The sequence below is a fragment of the Pseudorca crassidens genome, chromosome 16 (genome assembly GCF_039906515.1).
Source record: "Pseudorca crassidens isolate mPseCra1 chromosome 16, mPseCra1.hap1, whole genome shotgun sequence".
Taxonomy (NCBI): Eukaryota; Metazoa; Chordata; class Mammalia; order Artiodactyla; family Delphinidae; genus Pseudorca; species Pseudorca crassidens.
Window position 1 is genome coordinate 25,691,697 of NC_090311.1, and position 19,419 is coordinate 25,711,115.

The following is a 19,419-nucleotide window of genomic DNA, read 5'->3' on the forward strand; positions in this document are numbered from 1 at the left end:
CAAGATTTAGACATGCACAGGTAACTCCCCAAACTCTTCAAAAAAAATACAAACACCTGAATTCACCCTTCTTCAAATGAATGCCTCAGCAATCACTAAGTGCCCGTCTGTATTGGAAATTAAATGAATAACATTGCTTTATATTGAAATTGTTTGCAGATACGAAAACAGGGAGATGAAATTCTCCCACTGTAAGGCCACCCCAGAAGTTATTAAGTACGTTATATCCTTGACACCCATTCACCTATACCAAGTCTCCTCCAAACTGGAAGGGTGGGTACTCAATAAGATCAAACAACTGTTGATTAATTCTTCTGACCTGCAAAATGAGAACGAAGTAGTCTACAGGTTTGTTTCGCTGGTAGAGGTAGTATTCTGGGGCTTTCTTGTTCTTCTCATCATACTTCAGCTCCTGGATGACATTGGGGTGCTTTAGCAGCCTTAGAAGGATCTTCTCTGACATCTGGGATGGGCTAAATGCTTCTACTTCTATAGATATAAACACAACTTGATATTACACTTCAAATGGATGGAAAAAAATGATACTAGTGATTAAGGTGTTTAGAGAAAAGAATACTTGGAATTGAAGCGATAACAGTATGGATTAACGAGACTTCCGTTTGGTGATCCTCTGGGGGCAGATTACCTGGGAGAAATTAGAAAATGCTGAATTCTCACGTTTGTTGCTTTAAAACTTTTCATTTTCAACCTGTCATTGGTTTCAGTTCTCATAAAAATACCCTCATTTTCTGACTGACACAAAGGAAAAGCAACCAGAAGCAGGCTCCATGACTGCCAGGACGCCCTGCAACAGGCCACAAAAGACTGACTGTCCAACAACAGCCAAAGGAAGAAGCAAAGGTCAGGAAGCATCTAGGTGTGGGTTAGTACCAGGTGCACAGACGCAGTGCTCCACATCTCATTCTCCCATTCAACTACCCTGAGAAAGTCTGGGAACAAAGGAAGGTAGAGATTCAGAATAAAAGCAAGGCACGTGCACACATCAACATGCACTCCAACTTGCTAATTAAAAAAAAAAAAAAGTAATGTTGATCTGAGTTTACAAAGATATTGATTTTATTAAAATAACAAAACCCAAAATTACTGACTTAAGGGTGCCAGACTGAAAGTAGACTTTATGGTATCTCAGAGGCAGAGTGGGAGAACATTTAGTTTTAAATTGTGGTTCTTAAATGATGAACAATATTATCAGAAATAGAAAATAATAAGCAAGTTAAAGACATTGTTTATGTTTTAAAATTTTTTAATTTTATATGTGCGATATAAATTCTGCATTAGCTTCTGTGACTTTTTTGTAATAACAAAATTAGACAGTACATTGTGGAAATTTTGGAAAACACAGAAAAAAATAAAGAAGAAAATAAAATCACCTATAAACCAACCACTCGTAACCATTCTGAGCAATTGGTGAGCATTTCTTTCTAATACCTCACCTAGGCATGTGTGCCGTGTACGTGTACACACAAAAACACAAGGATAATCTTGTGTACACACGGTTTTATACTGTTTCTTCTCACCTTACATTAAATTATGAGTATTTTCCCATGTCATAAATATTATATGGTGAGAGCATGTCCAGGTATCTGAAAACATGATCTTAAAGAGTACATAACATTCCATCACATGGCTGCCATTAGCATTCTTTTCAAAATATCTTAAGTGTACTGTATTCAGTTGAAAGGCACTGGCTGCCCATCTTGGACACAGACGTCTTCTACAGGCCACTGGGTACTCTGATTTTCTCACACTTCCCCTGGCCAACAGAGCTCACCCTTCGCCTAGAGAGCCATCTGGGGATGTGAGCAGGGTCAGTCGGTCTCTCAAGTCCGTTCGACCTTGACCTCTCTGGAGCAGTCAGTGCTGGCTGGGTTGGTGGTTTTAATAATGTGAACACTTGCCTCCTGGAATGGGCCCAAGTTAACAATCTGATTTGAAGAGGCCATCAAGAAATCCATGTCAGAGTTCTTAGAATTTCTGATTTCATTAAAACCATAAAGGGTAAAGATTTTATTTTGAAAATTTATTGTTCTTCTTTGCAAATCATAGCACCTGTGTCACCACCGATGTCCAACTGTTCTTCTGAGGCAAGCTGAAGAGAGAACTACTCAACTGTCCGACACACAACGAGGTAGTGTCTGGCTTGCACTGTCCACCTGCTCCGCCAGCTGGCTCTCCCCTGGACTTAGCTGAAGCGGATGACCTGGCCTACTGTTCACATGCAGTGTGGCACTAACATTCATCCTTACCTTTCAGACCAATTTTAAGTTACTGGTCCACCCCTGGTAAATGTCTCAGAGGGTTCATGCCGACACTGAACATAGGAGAGGAGAGAATTTAAAAAGAAAAAAACAAAACAAAACAAACAAAACAAAAAAACAAAAAACAAAACACAAAAGTGGCATTACTTATCACCCCATTTCCCAGTCTCCACCCCCAGCCCACCCCAGTCAGCGGTGGGTGAGAAACTCGCTCCAGGGTTGGCAGAGATTTCAAACTGTGATAAGCTGCACTTGCCTGTTGCTAGGAAACGGTGCATGGCCAGGAGAAGCTGTGGTGATATTTTAACCTTCATCTCGCTGTCTGTCTGCTTAAAGGCAGAAAAATCTTGCTTTCTTTCTCGATGGGCCACTTTCTTTTTCGTTCTGTTATCAGCTGAGGGAGAAATGGAAATACATTCCGTTAGATTGGGGCTCTTTTCGAATGAAAATGACATAATATATGGAAAAGGCTAGGCTCTCTCTCCAGATGGTGGGCACGCTACATACAAGCACCACATGGAAAGGGGAAGGGAGAGAGAATCCTCATTAAATCAGTGCAGCACAGTCATGACTGTGACACAATCCAGAGTAAGAAATCACAGGCAACCTGATGAGGAGCAACTATCGACACACTTCGTGAGGACCTTCAGAGCCCTTTTAAGTACATTATTGGGCAGCTGGGGACAAGAATCCTCCCCTCGTGGAGTCTATACAACCACATAGCAACAGAGCCTGTAGCCCGGAGTGCACACACGCTCCTGCTACTGAGGTTGCCACACCACAGTGAAGAACAATCATTACAGAAGACACAGGGAAGCACGTCCCTGCCTTTAAGAGGCTCCCAGCCTCTGCTGAAAGAGAACACACACACACACACACGCGCACACACACACACACACACACAATCTCAAGAAACAAACAAGAACACTTTCATGGAACAGTATTTTAATAATAATAACTGTTAGCTGCATTTCTACCCCAGACCATGAGATCCTCAAGGTCAACCAAATACAAAGGAAGTGATTCAGAATAGAGGTCAGCACACTTCCTCTGTAAAGGGCTAGACTGCAAATACTTCAGGCTCGCGGGCCATGTATGCTCTGTTGCAACTACTCAACCCTGCTGTTTAGCAAAAAGCAGCCATATGTAAATGAATTAGCGGGGCTGTGTTACAGTAAAACTTTACTACGGATATGAAATTTTAACTTCTTATCATTTTTGCATGTCACAAAATAAAATTATTATTCTGATTTTTTTCAACTGAAAATGTGAAAAAAAAAATTAGCTTCTGGGTCATATAAAAACAGGTGGCATGCTCTTGAGGGCTGTAGTTTGCCAATCCTTGATCTAGAAGGCGTCTCATGCAAAACCTTTCTTCAAGTATTTTTCTGGACAAAGTAATGATCAAGAAAAAACTAGGTTAGAGACAAGATCCTAATTGCTTCCTTTTTTTCCCCCAAGAATCATGAGTCTTTACATTACCATTTCATGCCTAGGGCAAATCAGAGTGATTACTAACTAGGCTTGTCCTGGGGAGACGGTGAACACAACCTGTAATTTTCCTGTCTCAAATTATCTTTAGAATCAGGCAGCATAAATCAATGCAAGCATCCTAAATAATTTTCTAATGACAAAGGTAGTCATCATCCCTGATCTGAATCAAGAATATACCTGAACCACAAGTTCAGCATCTCATCTCAGGAAGCCATGTATGAACTCAGTCTCATCAAGGTTTAAAAGAAGTGAACTGAAGTGTAAACATAAAAGCTCATAAATGTCTAGATTATCTTTCTTACAATGAGGATTACCCCTGGGGAAACGCATAAATATGCAGAGACACACTTGGTATTAAACAGTCACTATGAGGAAGGATGAAAAGAATGTAAACGCAATACTAACAATATTCTCTATTATGAAATCTCTGATTATTCTCCAAGAGTCAAAAGGATAAAACACATAGGAACTGGTGTTTTTTGTAAAGAACACTATACAGATGTGAGGAAAAAAATAAGATACATTTTCAGAAGGAGGTCAAGAGCTAAACATAAAATGTATTTTTTTAAGGGTGCATGGAAGACTTTTTAAATTTTAAAATGAGGGACATTCCCTTCTAACGGGACTGAAAACAAATCATTCCGCTTTGAGCAAGGCTGGCTTTGTCCTGGGTGCTCCAGGCCATTTGAACAGTCCATTTCCCCCTCCAAGTCACGCTTTAAAAGCCAAACAGGACAAAAAGAGCCCAGATCCTCTTTCTCTATACCACCTTTGAGAGCCCCAAACATCTCAGGCCTTGGGCCACCTCTGGCATTAAGAAACTCTTGAAAGAGTCTTACTTTGCTAAGAGTAAGGCTGAGGAAGAGGGTTTAAGCTCCACAGTCCAACAGTTGTGGACTTTAATGAGACAAGATTCATGTTCAACACTCAGCCCAGAATCAAGCCGACTCCTGGGCAAACAGGTGTGGATACTTCCCTTCCCCTGCCCCGATCCAAGACCACCTCTCAAAAGGCAGAGAAGCACAGAACAAGAAAAACACAATTTTTATTGTGTACCCTAACCCGTCCTGCTTTCTCTATATTTACCCTGCTGCTCCACCACTGCCCCAGCAAAACTATGCCTGCAAACCTCACCTCTACCCTGGCCCATGGGTCCTGGAATAGAGACATTTCAACAGTTGCTATCCATCAATTTAACAATCCCCCCTCACTTTTTAAGTATTTGAATTATGACCATAGGTACAGACAGAAATTTATCTGAAAACCATTTGCCTAATTGTGTAAAATGAAAATTTAGTAAAGAACAAGTCTCCCTCCAGATGTAAAATAAATGTGAAAACCAGGAGTGGAGTTTTCTGTTCAGGGCAAGCAATGCCCAAATCAACAGTTAGAAGCAGTTGGCTTTTCAAAAAAAACATGGCCAGTTGACACTACAGGACCTGCCTCTTCTTCCTCTCCGATGAAGTGACTGGAATATACTGGTAGGTGGTACCCAGCCTACACACACAGTGCATAATTAGAAACAGGCAGACAACAGCTGGAGAGATGTCAGATGACTCACAAACAACATGACAAATAAAAGCAAAGGTTTTGGAAAATTACACTCAGGCGATGGTACTCACTGTATAAATCTGTTTCATCTAGAATCTCAGATTTGATGATTTCTTCAATCACATCCTCTAATGTGACAATTCCCAGAACTTCATAAAATGGATCCCCCTCTCCCTCATTGTTTACTCGCTGCACAATAGCCAGGTGAGATTTACCTTTAAAGAAAAGAAAACAAAGAGGTGATTTTCAGAATTTCCTGAATGAAGTCTTATAAATGATGATGGTAAAAACAGCAGCGAACACAGATACAAGATTATCAAAGTCTATCTTTCAGCATTTAAAAATGGTTTGGAAATACGACAAACAAATGGAAAAGCTTCATGGGCCATAAAAAGTAAGACCAGTTAATCCAGAAGAGCATCATCGTCTACACACATGGTACCACCATGTTACCACTTGCTTCCTGATGGATTTGGTCTTCGGTTATGTCAGCTCTTCCTTTGTGATCTTTTAGCAACTGCTAAGTACTTTACTTTAGGAGAGTTCTCAAAGTGTGGTCTGTGGACCCCTAGGGGTGCCCAAGACCCTTTTAGGAGAGTCAGAAAGGTCAAACTATTTTCATTTAGAACACTAAAATGTTCCTGGAATTTTCCACTGTGTTGATATTTGCACCAATGGTGTAAAGTGCCTGAGCACAAATCAAGGCAGCGGTAGTGGTGGTCACTATGCTAGTGGTCACTGCCTTCTCCACACACACACACACACACACACACACACACACACACACACACACAGAGAGAGGGGAAAAAATTAGTTCCTCTTAAGAATATCCCTTAAATTAGGAGTTTGGGATTAAAATATATACACTACCATATATAAAATAGATAGCCAACAAGGACCTACTGTATAGCACAGGGAACTATACTCAATATCTTGTAATAACCTATAATGGAAGAGAATTTTTAAAAGTATATAAATATATATATGTGTGTATATACATATATACATATATATGTAACTGAATCACTTTGCTGTACACCTTAAACTAACACAACATTGTAAATCGACTATATTTTAATAAAAATTTAAAAATAAAATAATTCTTTTCAGACAACAACAACAAAAAGAATATCCTTGATGAAGCAGTAAAAGTTATAAGCTTCATTAAACCTTGATTCCCGGGACCTGTCTTTCAATACTGTATGTGACAAATTGCGAAGTACGGTAGAACACTTCTGTTGCATTCTCAAGTACGATAGCTGTTCTGAGGAAAAGGACTCAAATTGTTTTAAGGAGAATGACTCAACGCAAATTGTTTGAGTTGCAAGTTGGATCAGCCACTTTTTCCCACTGAACATCTTTTTTATTTGAAAGAATGGCTACCAAACAAACTATGATTATTTAGACTTGGATATTTGGCAGACATTTTCTTGAAAATGAACAAGATGAGCCTGTTACATTAAGGAAAACAACAGCAGTGTTTGCTGCCAAAGATAACATCTGAGCTTTCAAGGGAAAATTAGAATTTTGGGAAACTTGTATCCACCGCCATGAGCTTGAGAGCTTCTCAGTAAAGACTTTTCTGATGAGACAGGTGGTGCTATTAACAAATGAGATTTTGAAAGCACTGAACAATAAAATGTGTCAACATTTCAAAGATCTGCATAACTCTGTGAACAAGTATTTTCCAAATGACCATGGCCATGGTGTCACCAAATCACGCATGGGTAAATGATTTATTCAGAATGCAATACATAACAGTGGATTTTAAAAAACTTTTTATTTTGCAGTAATTTTAGATTTACAGAAAAGTTGCAGACAGTAGTGTCCCTGTATACCCTTTACTCAATTTCTCCCCCACTGATAACATCTTACTTTACCATGATATAGTCATCAAAACTAGAAACTGACATTGATATGGTAATATTCAGTAAATTCCAGATTTTATTTGGATTTCACCAGTTTTTCCATTAATGTTCTCTTTCTGTTCAAGTATCCAATCCAGAGTACCGTATTGCATTTAGCTGTCATGTCTTCCCAGGTTCCTCTGTTCTGTGACAGATTCCCAGTCCCCCCTCGTTTTTCATGAGCTTGACCATCAAGTAGCACTGGTCAGGTACTCTGCAGAATGACCTCTTATCTGGATATGTCTTTCTCACGATTAGACTGGGATTATGAGTTTTCTAGTTACATCACATCAGGGCTCACATGGCAGCCACATGACATCACAGGCAATGTTCACCTTCACCACTTGGTTAAGGTAGAGTTTCCCAGGTTTCTTCTCCACTACAAAGTTACTAATTTTTCCCTTTCCCTCATTCTACTTTTTGGAAGCAAGTCACTAGGTCTAGCCCACCCCCAGGGAGGGGTGAGTGGTAGGAATTAAGCTCTACTTCCTGGAGTCAGAGGGTAGCTACACACATTATTCAGAATTCTTCTGTAAGGAAGATTCCACACCAAAAGATTTTAATGTAACAGTGCACCAAAAGTCCACTGGCATAGTTTCAGATTCTATATTGCAACTAACCTTTAAGAAACTATCACTTGGGGAGTTTGGGTATATTATCAAGGAAGAACATACACAATTATTCAAAAAGCCTATTAAAATACCCCTCCCTTTTCCAAATACATATTTGTGTGAGGCCAGATTTTCTTCACATACTTCAATTAAAACAGTATACAGCACAGACTGAATGCAGAAGAGAATCCAGCTGCCTTCCATTTAGCTAGATAATAAAGAGATACACATAAAGGTAAACAATGACACTATGTTTTGGAAAAAAGTTATTTTTAATAAAAATGTTGTTTATGTTAACATGTAATGGATTTATGATTGTCCCTTAAAAACGAATAAGTAAATGTTGAAAATTTCTCAGGTTTAATTTCAAATATAGTAAACATCAAAAAGATATAACCTACAAGGAAGAACACATACTGTGAAGCTGACCAGTCCTGGATGTGAACTCCAGCACTGCCACTTTAGCCATCACCAGCAGTGTGATCGTGAGCAAACTACCTAACTTTTCCGAGCCTCAGTCTCCTCTAAACCCAGGCTCATTCATGATAGTCGCTGCCACACAGGATTATCGTGAGTGTCAGAGATAATGTTGGTGCCTAGCAAAGACAGTGCCTGGGATCCACTGGGTGATCAATATGGTAGCTCCTATTAATTTATTAATATTCCTCCTCAATTCTAAGGCACCATCAACTTATTGCCAGCTTAGTAAGAAAAAAAAAACCCTACTACACTAAATGTACACTGTGGTTAAAAGATGCATTTCAATTTCAGAAAGATCTTTTAAAATATTAAATTTATCTCAAACACCAATATTGGTTTTCCCAACCCAAGGCATGCAAGGCATCTGAAACTTATCCTTAGGTTACGCCAAGGAGACACGATATCTGGAAATTTCATGATCAGTTAACACGTATATTATTTTTTTTAATGTCAGGGTGAGGTTTTTGGGGTTTTGCGGGGGGGGGGTGGAGTGAGGGGGTGTCCTTTAAATAAAGTTTACTTAAAACTTCAAACTGGGTGAGTTTGCTCAGACACAATCAGCCAGACAAACTAAAAATATCCTGAAGGCCAGGTCTGATCAAGTTCCCAGCACTTACTCAGAAACTGGCTTTGGTTCTGTAGAGCCTGTCCGCCCTTTTCCGCTCTGCCTCAGACCCCTTTATACGCAACAATGTCTGGAGGCCTAGAAGTTTAGATCGTTAGACAATTAGGCCTCCTAACAATTTGCATCCTTAGCATGCTCACGCTCAAAGAATGAAAATATTTTGAGCAAATGAGACTAGCAGGGAAACTTATCAGCAATAGATATAAACACCGCATCAGCTCAAGTCGATTCTAGTCTAGTCAATTTGGTCCGGTCAGTTTCTCACATCTGCTTTCCCAAGGACCCAAACATAAGCAGTTAAAAATTCTTGGTGAATGCTGTCTGTCGAAAGTTAAATTCTTTTGCTATTCCCAGCTTGTGATCATTTAAAAGGAATTTTCCAAAGCAAGGTCTAATATTAGACTCAAAATGAAGTTTCCATTCCACTGAGGCGCTATTCTCACCAAAGTAACTACCGCATAATCAGATTGTCTTGGAGCAATTCGTTTAAATGCAGATGGACATACTTGAAATACCAGCTCAGCAGCACCAACAGATCTGACTGGAAAGAGCCTTACTCTCGGAGAAATTATTCATGTAAGGTAGGATTCTGAGATTGAAAATTATTGAGTTTCCTTCCAAGCTCACTTGTTCCCTTTCACACCCCCACCTCCAATGTTGAAACTTCTTCATCTGCCCCAGAGCCACATATTTTTAGCTTTGGAATTCCTGGTGAGAAGTCTTGTTTTTTGAACCTTCTTCCCACTAAGCAGTACAAAAAAAAAATGATACCCCTCTTCCCTAATCATGCTTTTGGAGGACAACGATACAAGGTACCTCTTCCCCCACTTAACCATTCGCTGCAGGGAGTTCAGTCTTTGGCCTCATCCATGGAGCAATCAAAAAGAAAATGTAAACCTGTCAATACAGAAATTTTAAAAACTGAGCTCAAACAGCATCCTTTTGAACCTGAGTGTTGGAGGCATTAAGCCAGGATTGAAAGCAGCAAAGCAATTTTGGGGAAACTAATAAAAGGCATTTATAAACCAAAAACTAGAATTTTTTTGGATTCTTAACCTCCAAAGAATGAAAACACAGCAATCAGCACAATATGTAATTATAGGCATTAAGTAGCACTAAAACTTTTAAATATACATGGATCAAATAAACTTGATTAACTATATACAGAATAAAGCAGACATTAGGGCTTGGAGACAGCCCTTTTTTGCTAGCTGTAAGAGGTCTTGCAGTATTCATGTCATTTCCAACTGTCCTGAACTTTATACCCATAGCCTCTCTTCACGTAGTCTGGTCCTAGATCACTAAGGGATCACTAAGTCAGACCTAAGAGAATCTATGCAGGCCTCTCTTCAGAGTACAGGGCTCTATCAATATATTTCTATTCAAATTCAGTATCATAAGCAAGTTACTATGAAATAATCACCTAGATTTTAACTGCTACGTGCTCAAAACAGGGCACTTGCACAGATGAAATTACAAGAACATGTCTTCATTGTGAGGTATGCTAAGTAAAATCATCTACACAGTAAAACTGGGATCGAATTTCTGCCTCTGCCTGCTTTCACTGCTCCCTAAATCAAAGTATTGCCTATTCTCTCTGGAGAATCAGCCCAGAATGGTAGCAGGTTGCCACACTCCCATTTTTTAACCTTACCACGACGCTAGGCTCGAATTCTGAATGACAGATATCATTTGTATTTTGATAGAAATAATTAACTAGATAGTGATTAGGCTGGCAAAGGGTACCTTAACTGCCTGATGAAAATATGGACTCGTTGGCTATCATACAAGTTTGATGTCAATCAAGTGAAATGGAACAGTAGACAGAGTAAGTGAAATAGCTAAGGAGGAAAGCCAAGAGGGTAGATGAAGTAGAATGGAATTAGGAACAACTCGACACAGCTGCACTAATAACAAGTGACAGGCGGTAGTCCAAGAGACCTAACAATGCAAGCGCAAGGCAGACAGAGTCTTAAATGCCACTCGAACAGCAGGAGGAAAACAAACAGAAGATTCAGCCATGAGAAACTAAAGCCAAACGTCTTATATCTGCGATGGCTGCCGTGTCACACCACTGTAGGGGCACAGAATGCAAGGCCTAATGGTTCGCCTGAGGTTGTGCAGTGTCGTGGCCCCTCACTTAAAGAAGGGTAGGGCAAATGAAGCGTTTGATATGCCTTTGTTTTTAAACATTTCCCAGTTTATCTAACAAAAGAATTATAATAACTCAGTAAGTAAGAATTAATAGGGGCTTCCCTGGTGGCGCAGTGGTTGAGAGTCCGCCTGCCGATGCAGGGGATATGGGTTCGTGCCCCGGTCCGGGAAGATCCCACGTGCCGCGGAGCGGCTGGGCCCGTGAGCCATGGCCGCTGAGCCTGCGCTCCGCAACGGGAGAGGCCACAACAGTGAGAGGCCCGCGTACCGCAAAAAAAAAAAAAAAGAAAGAAAAGAAAAGAATTAATAAAGTTCCTTAAAGTGAGTTCTATGACAGGGGTCCCCAACCCGCGGGCCGAGGACAGGTACCGGGCCGCACGGCAGGAGGTGAGTGGCGAGCGAACAAAACTTCATCTGCCGCTCCCCATCGCTCGCATTACCGCCTGAACCACCCCCCCATCCCGCACCCCCGTCCGTGGAAAAACTGTCTTCCGCGGAACCGGTCCCTGGTGCCAAAAAGGTTGGGGACCGCTGTTCTATGGAACTAGTGATAAAAGAAAGAAATGCTCTGTAAATCAGAATTCAGGGCCCCCATCACTAAAACAAAACGGGATGGAGGATAGATTTGAATGGCCATACTTAAGATCTCCCAAGGAAACCAGTTTGCATATTAGTCATCAAGGAAGTCAATACACTTTAAATAGCATTAGAGTTAGATTTAGTCTGACTTACAAAAAGTGAACAAACTGATCAATGAGCTAATGTTTATGAACATAATTTATAATCCAGAAAACACAATGCTATGTATGTATCAATGAACTATAGTCACACAAATCCATTCATTCACTCAGTAAACATTTACTGAATGCCTACTATGTGCCAGGCTCATACCTCAGGGAACAAAACAAAGCTCTGGCTTTCAAGGAACATTCTAGCAGGGGAGACAGACACTAAGGGAAAGAGATAGTATGAAAGCATGTCAGATTGTATAAAATGTGCTGTGGAGAACAAAAAAGCAGGGGCCGAATTATTTAATTTAGGCTGGCCAAGGGAAAGGGGACATTGAGCTGAAGGTCGTTAAACAGCCAAATGAAGTAAGTAAGGGGCTGGGGAAGATGTTTCAGGTGGAGGGAACAATGGAGCGCTGAAGAGGGGAGGCCTGGCGTGCTTGAGGAAAAGCAAGGACGCTGGTGTGGCTGGAACAGAGTGAGCAGGAGAGGAAGAATCAAAGATGGGGGTGGGGGCGGGTAGCAGGGGTGGTGGGCAGTGGGCAGATCATGTCACCATCACAAGGACTTTAGCTTTTACTCGGAGATGGGAAGTCCCTGGAGGGTTCTGAGCTGAAGAGTGACTTGATCTGTATTGTTTTGAAAGGATCACTGACTGCTGTGGTGAGAAAAGTCCTGGCCGCTGGTGGGAGAAAGATGCAGCGGGAAAGGCAGAGCCGGGAAAAAGGAAACCCAATCAAGAAGTTATTTCATGACTTTTTTTTTTCTTAAATTCCATATATATGTGTTAGCATATGGTATTTGTCTCTCTCTTTCTGACTTCACTCTGTATGACAGACTCTAGGTCTATCCACCTCATTACAAATAGCTTAATTTCATTTCTTTTTATGGCTGAGTAATATTCCATTGTATATATGTGCCACATCTTCTTTATCCATTCATCCGATGATGGGCACTTAGGTTGCTTCCATGTCCTGGCTATTGTAAACAGAGCTGCAATGAACATTTTGGTACATGACTCTTTTTGAATTATAACTGATTCACTTTGTTATAAAGCAGAAACTAACACACCATTGTAAAGCAATTATACCCCAATAAAGATGGAAGGGAGGGAGGGAGGGAGGGAGGGAGGGAGGGAGGGAGGGAGGGAGGGAGGGAGGGAGGGAGGAAGGAAGGAAGGAAGGAAGGAAGGAAGGAAGGAAGGAAGGAAGGAAGGAAGGAAGGAAGGAAGGAAGGAAGGAAGGAAGGAAGTTATTTCAGCAATCCCAGTGAGAGGAGAGAGTGACTGGAACCAGATGCTAACAGTGGAGGGGATGAGAAGTACTTAGATTCCAGGTATATATTTTAGAAGGAGCCAACAGGTTTTGCTGATGGACTGAATGTAGGTGGGAGAGAAGGAGACAAGCCAAGGCTGACTCTAAGGTTTTGGGGCCTGAGCCGTGGAAAGGATAGAGTTGCCAAGAAGGACTGTGGGAGGTACACGTCTGGAAGGAAAAAATCAATTCAGTTTTAGACAGGTTAAGTTCAAGATGCCTACTAGACATCCTAGTGGAAATGTCAAACAGGCAGTTACATAGCTACGTCAGAACTCGAGAAAGAGAGAGCGAGCGAGACATGTGGGTTACAGATGAAGAGCGAGAACCCCCAGAGAAGAGAGGCTAGTGAAGCCAGACACTGGAGGAGATCACCGAGAGAGAGGGTGTGGGCAGAGAAAAGATCCCAGCACTGAGCCTGGGGCAGGCCAATTTCTCATAGGGCAGGAAGTGGAGATACAGCCAAAAAGGAGGCTGAGAAGGAGGGGCCGGTGGAGTGAGCAGAGAATAGAGAGAACAGTGTTTTGGAAGCCAAACTTTTTAAAAACCACTTCAAGAAGCAGAAAAGAGTCAAAAGTATATGTGGTCAAAAGGTTGTGAAAGATGATTCTGGTGACAAAAGATGCTCAAGATAAGAAAGGTCATAGATGAAGAATCCAAAGATTATCATCTCAGTGCCATCCACTGTGATTTCTAGAACAGCCCTTCCTACTTCTAACAGGGACACACACTGGCCTGCTTCTGCCAGGGAGCCTTCACCGGAGAGAAAAAGGCCTGTGTCTTTAGACAGAGTCTGGTTTGTCCTCCCCCAAATAACACCACTTCTGAATACCCACTTCTGGAAATGATGCCATTAGATCTCCAATCACCCAGGCTTAAAACTCTAAATCACCTTTGCCTCTTCTCTCCATTTCTCCCCTCCTTTTTTTTTTTTCCCCTTTTTAACGAAGACTGAATGAATGGATGGATACCTACATGCAATAATGTGTATAAAATGCACGGTTCAGGGACCTCCCCGGTGGTCCAGCGGTTAAGACTCCACGCTTCCAATGCAGGGGGTGTGGGTTTGATCCCTGGTCAGGGAGCTAAGATCTCACATGCCTTTCAGCCAAAAACCCAAAACATAAAACAGAAGCCAAATTGTAACAAATTCAATGAAGACTTTTAAAAAAATTGGTCCACATCAAAAAAAAAAGAAAGAAAGAAAATGCATAGTTCAAGGAGTAGTTACAGAACTACCACCCAGGAGGGACTAGAGGGGACTTCAGGGGTATGGGAGGCAGGGGCAGGAAGGCGCCAGAGAGCGACAGGAGAAGCAGCTAAGTCGGATAAGCAGACGTAAGCAGGTTCCGAGGGGAATACAGGCCTGCCTGTGGCCTCCCAGGTAGGACCTTTCGGCAACCCCTTCTGTGTTAATAGCAGGTCCCCATAAAACAGATGACCTGGTGGTCCAGCAGCATATTATCTCATGATGACTCAGTGGCAATACAACCTCAGAAAAGGGGAAGCAATGCTCCTACTACATTTAGCCATATGTGGAATAGTGTGTTCAGGTCTGGGTCTTGCATTCTGTAAGAGGCAAACTGAGGCGAGAGCTACCAAGATCTCGTAAGATGTATACGCAGTGGCACACGAGGAGGAAATGAAGGCCAGAGACATTGAGCTAGACGAGAAACCTGGGCAGGGATGAGGCAGGACGGCAGCCTTCAAATCTCTGAAACGTAAGTAACCATTTGGTTCTTGTGGCCCCTCCTCAGCTGACAACGCTGCCCGTGTACTCGAACCTCATTTACCACAAGGTTAGTTGTTTCCCTGCTTAGATCATAAACTCCTTGACCACAGGGACCTCTGTGTTATTCATCTTTGTCTTACTCTTCATCCGCAGGCCCCACCAAGCCTAGCATAATAACCTAACACTCCTACATACACAAAGGTAATACTTACTAAACCGCAACACAATCATATCATCCTATTACTCAAAAAGTGCTCACTTCCCATCCACAGCTAAATTTAAAAGAAAACGTCTTCGAGTGGGGTTCAAAGGCCATCATCCTCCTCTTATGCTCTCATTGTCCCGGCCAATCAAATGACTTGATTTTGTCCAATCATAACCTCCATGGTTTTCCTCATCCCCACAGAAGAGGTAAGAAGGAGCCTCTCCTCAGGGGAAGTGATCAGCGATCACAGGAGCCCGACCCTTGCACACACAGCCCTAACACAGCCCCGCCTCAGCTACACCTGGGCCCGGGGAGTGCCTGGGTCTCTACACCCACATTACTCTTAACAGTAGATAGGTCCTTACCCTATCCATCGCCCTCTCAGTTCAACAGGTGCAAAATCAAAAGAAAAAGAAACCCTGAATAACAAGCTATAGTACACAAAAGCAGCTATTTTCTCACAGATTTCTGTAATGAATACATGGATGAATTCTTACACATGCCTTGCAGATCTTCTACTGACTCATACGGTGATAGATCTAGTATTATGACATGAGTACAATGGTAAAGTTTGCTTAAGGAGAAGCAACACGATTTCATTCAGGGAGCTATCACCTTGCTATTTCTGTCCTGTTTAAAGCTAAAAAAAAAAAACCCACAACCTTCATGTTTTTTAAGTACTTATTTTACCTCACCATCCCAGCCACAGCTAAGTGCATTTTTTCCAACTGAATTTTCCCACCATAAAATACACCAGAAAAATGTGACACAGATCTTAAAATAGTCCTGTATAAATAATTCAGGAGTATATCTATAGAAGCACTTGCTGTATATAGAAATACACTGGTTTTAAGTGATGATAACTGTTGCTATTCCAGGAGACAAAAGCCCTCTTTTATCAGAAGTTTTACTACTTCTAAAAATTCCAGTGGCCACCAGCTAAGTGGCTGACCAGATCTCCCTAGCAGGACAGCTTCTCAGCTCCAGGTATGTGGGGTTCCTCAGTCATCGACACTCCCAGTTAGGTCACATCTGCCAGGAGGTTTACTAGGGTGGAATATGGAATCATGGTTTCCTAAAAAATAATCTAATTTTGGGGGGTGAGGGTAGGAGTTTTTGATGCAGACAGTATTTCTTAATAGGGCCGTTTCCTGGGTAGAACCCGAATTTATCTACTAATTTAGATTATAACCGCTTTCAGGGAAATTCGTTGACCAAGCTCTGAAAGTAAGAAGGGCAATCATTCACGGAGGTGCTCAGCCTCTAAGGGACTTAAAAAAAACAGAAGCAAAGCCTATGCCTTCCCTGAAGGTTGACTGCAGAGACCTGGGCACAGAGCAGGGAGCCCCCAGGAGTCGGAGCACCTAGGTTGAGTTTACTAGGGCCCAGTCTCAATGCTGCTCCCTGGAGGTTACCTCTCTGATTGTCCCAGGCTTCCTTCTATTTGCTATAAATACCTGTTTCTTAACATTTAAACTAAGTTTGGTCCCACCTGCCCATTCTTAACTGTAGTTTCTTATTCTGTATCCCTAAAATAGAAATACCTGAGGGACTTCCTTGGTGGTCCAGTGGCTAAGACGCCATGCTCCCAATGCAGGGGGCCCGGGTTCGATCCCTGGTCAGGGAACCAGATCCCGAATGCCGCGACTAAAACAAAAAAAAGGTCCCGCACGAAGCAACGAAGATCCCGCGTGTCGCAACTAAGACCTGGCACAGCCAAATAAATAAATAAATATTTTAAAAAAAAAGAAATACCTGAAAGAGAAAAACATTAGGTTGAACATATCTTTTAAGACAATCAATGTTTAAAAGAATTATGTTTGTAGATATCTTTAGAATGTTACTATTATTTTTGACTGGTTGAATTTCACTTCTCCATAAATATCTCTGATGCAGTAAGATTAGAAACATACACTGAGAAAATCCAATCCACGTGGTTCTCAGATTTTGACAGCTGTACCCATGGAGATTTGGGGAAGGTGTGGCTGCCTTCAAGGACATCAGCATTTACATCTGGAAAAGTTCCTGAAATACATGAAAACTACAGATAGCTGCCCGGCACCTCAGAGGCACGCAAATATTCACTAAATGAGCGAATCCACACACTTATCTGAATCCTTCGAAAGTAGTTTTACCTTCAGTCTATACAACTTTCCAGGCTAAAATAGTATTTGTCCTACAGCTAACTACCTCCTGCACATTTCTAGAAGTTTCCTCTAGACCTATGTTTTAGGTTACGTCTGGCCTTATTTTTTGAGGTAGTAAATCACATCTTTTCTCGGTCATCATTATTACAGAGTGAAGACTCCGTCTTTTACAGTATGCTCAATATTTCATCTAAGAATTTAAGCTTCTATGTTGTGTTTAATATAAAAATGTTTTGTAAAAAATCATCTATCACCTACAATTTTCCCATCAGGCATACTTTCATCCACTCAAATATATATTGAGTATGTAGTTTATTCGAGCATAGGGCTAAGATATATACATGTCTACCTCCTTAAGAAAACATGACTATTTTTAAAAGACAGATTAGAAAAAGATTAATCATATTATAAAAGGACTGCCTTATAAAATGGATCATTTTTAATAGAATTTTATTTTGAAATAACTGTGCATTCTTATGCCGTTGTAAGAAATAACAGAAAGGTCTCATGTGTTTTCACCCAAGATTCCACATACTTTTGGGAGCATCTTGCAAAACCAAATTGTGTGACAGCACACCTTAACCAGTACACTGACATCAACACACTAACGTACAGAACATTTCCATCACCACAAGGACCCCTCCCGTTGCCCTTTTACAGCCACACTCCCTTCCCTTTCCAACCCCCAGAACAAACCATGTTAATAGCTTCTCTGGTAAAGTAAGTGCTTAGTTTTCCACTGACAGTGGCTCTTAAGCTTTAGCTTTTAAGTGTAAACAAATATTTTAAAACTCACAAAATGGTGATCAGTAGGAAAACATTTTTCAGTCAACAAAAACCTGTTTTACATGCAACTTCTGAAAACTCAAGAGTGGGCTTCAGTCCTCACAAGATTAACTAACCAGGCTCCCCTGGTTGAGGCACACAGCAGGCAGTTCTACAACTGTGAATGCTCAGATGGGACTGCTTATAAAAAGCAGCAGAGATACCAGCCCTGATTTAATAAATGTCTGCAGAAGCACCTCTGCGGCAGTATTTTCCAGGCAGCTCCTCTGGCTTCTCTGAATGTGATGGATTTTTGACGTGTCAACTTGGATAGGTAACAGCCCTCAGTAATTCAATTAAACGTGAATCTAGGTGCTGCTAGGATGGGATTTTGCAGATGTAGTTAAAGTCCCTAATGGGTCGACTTTAAGGGTAGCTATCCTGGGTGGGACGGGCTCAATCTACTGAAGGCCTTAAAAGCAGGGTGAAGGCTTTCAGAGAGAGAGGAGACGTTCCACCTGTCGAAAGCTGCTGCAGACCACACCCGTGGGGTTTCCACCTGCTCATGACCTTCCCTCCCTCATGGCCTGCCTTACAAACTCTGTACTTTCTCTTGGACGGCCTCTGCAATTACATAAGCTTGCCCCTTTTAAGAAAATTCCTTAATGAATGTGGTATCTGTCTTCTACTGGTTCTGCTTGTTGAACCATGACTGACCTACTCAGGATCCACACCACAAAGGGATTCAGAAGGCAGATACCAAAGGAAAACTAGGATTAGGGAATTCCCTGGCAGTCCAGCGGTTGGGACTCAGCACTCTCACTGCCCAGGGCGCAGATTCAATCTCTGGTTGGGGAACTAAGATCCCTCAAGCCACGTGGCGTGGCCAAAAAGAAAAACCAGGATTAGACTAGGATTAGACTAAGTAATATTTCCCAAACCCAAGACCATGGGTGACTGATTGTCTAGGAAGACAAACTAATATTATGTAGTAATATATGCACTAAATTCCAGAGAGACCTGCTGAATGAACTTCCTGGTAGAAATAGCAAGGAAACTAAATTTTCAGAACAAAAAATTAACCTAGACTAAACTGCGATTGTATTTAAAGACAAGAAGCCAAATCATTTACTTACTAAACCATCCACGTGGATTATCCTATTAAGGACAGCCCTGTGGTCCTCCCACCTAACCCAGGATTCCAGGCCACAAATAATAGATGGCCTCACATTCCCACACCACCACCAGCTGTTCATTCTCTTTTGCTTGTTCTTCAGTCTTGCTGCCAGATACGTTAGCCAGAAACCCAAAGTGAGGCAATTAATAGAAGATTCCAGTCACTATGTGACTTGCTTAATGGCCTGTCCAAATGATTTGTGAGAAAAATCTTATGAACCAACAGGATAGAAACTGAAGAGTTTTTTCCAT

The 19,419-nt window shown here is 41.5% G+C and overlaps 1 protein-coding gene across 10 annotated transcripts in view; it reads right to left on the reverse strand.

The window, feature by feature from the left end:
• Positions 1–19,419, reverse strand: part of CNNM2 (cyclin and CBS domain divalent metal cation transport mediator 2) — a 152,680-nt gene that overhangs the window by 31,684 nt on the left and 101,577 nt on the right. For 5 of the 10 annotated variants that reach the window (XR_010935774.1, XR_010935773.1, XM_067709510.1 and 2 more), the window contains exons 2-4: positions 5,396–5,539; positions 2,536–2,673; positions 320–489 (exon numbers count right to left, since the gene is read on the reverse strand). Coding sequence is in view for 4 of the 10 variants with exons in the window: in XM_067709510.1 (XP_067565611.1) it covers positions 320–489; positions 2,536–2,673; positions 5,396–5,539 (452 nt within the window). In the remaining 6 variants the exon portion in view is untranslated. Of the gene's footprint in view, positions 1–319; positions 490–1,252; positions 2,333–2,535; positions 2,674–5,395; positions 5,540–16,623; positions 17,105–19,419 lie in introns of those variants that run through there. The other 5 variants (XR_010935775.1, XM_067709512.1, XR_010935778.1 and 2 more) reach the window with 5 other exon arrangements.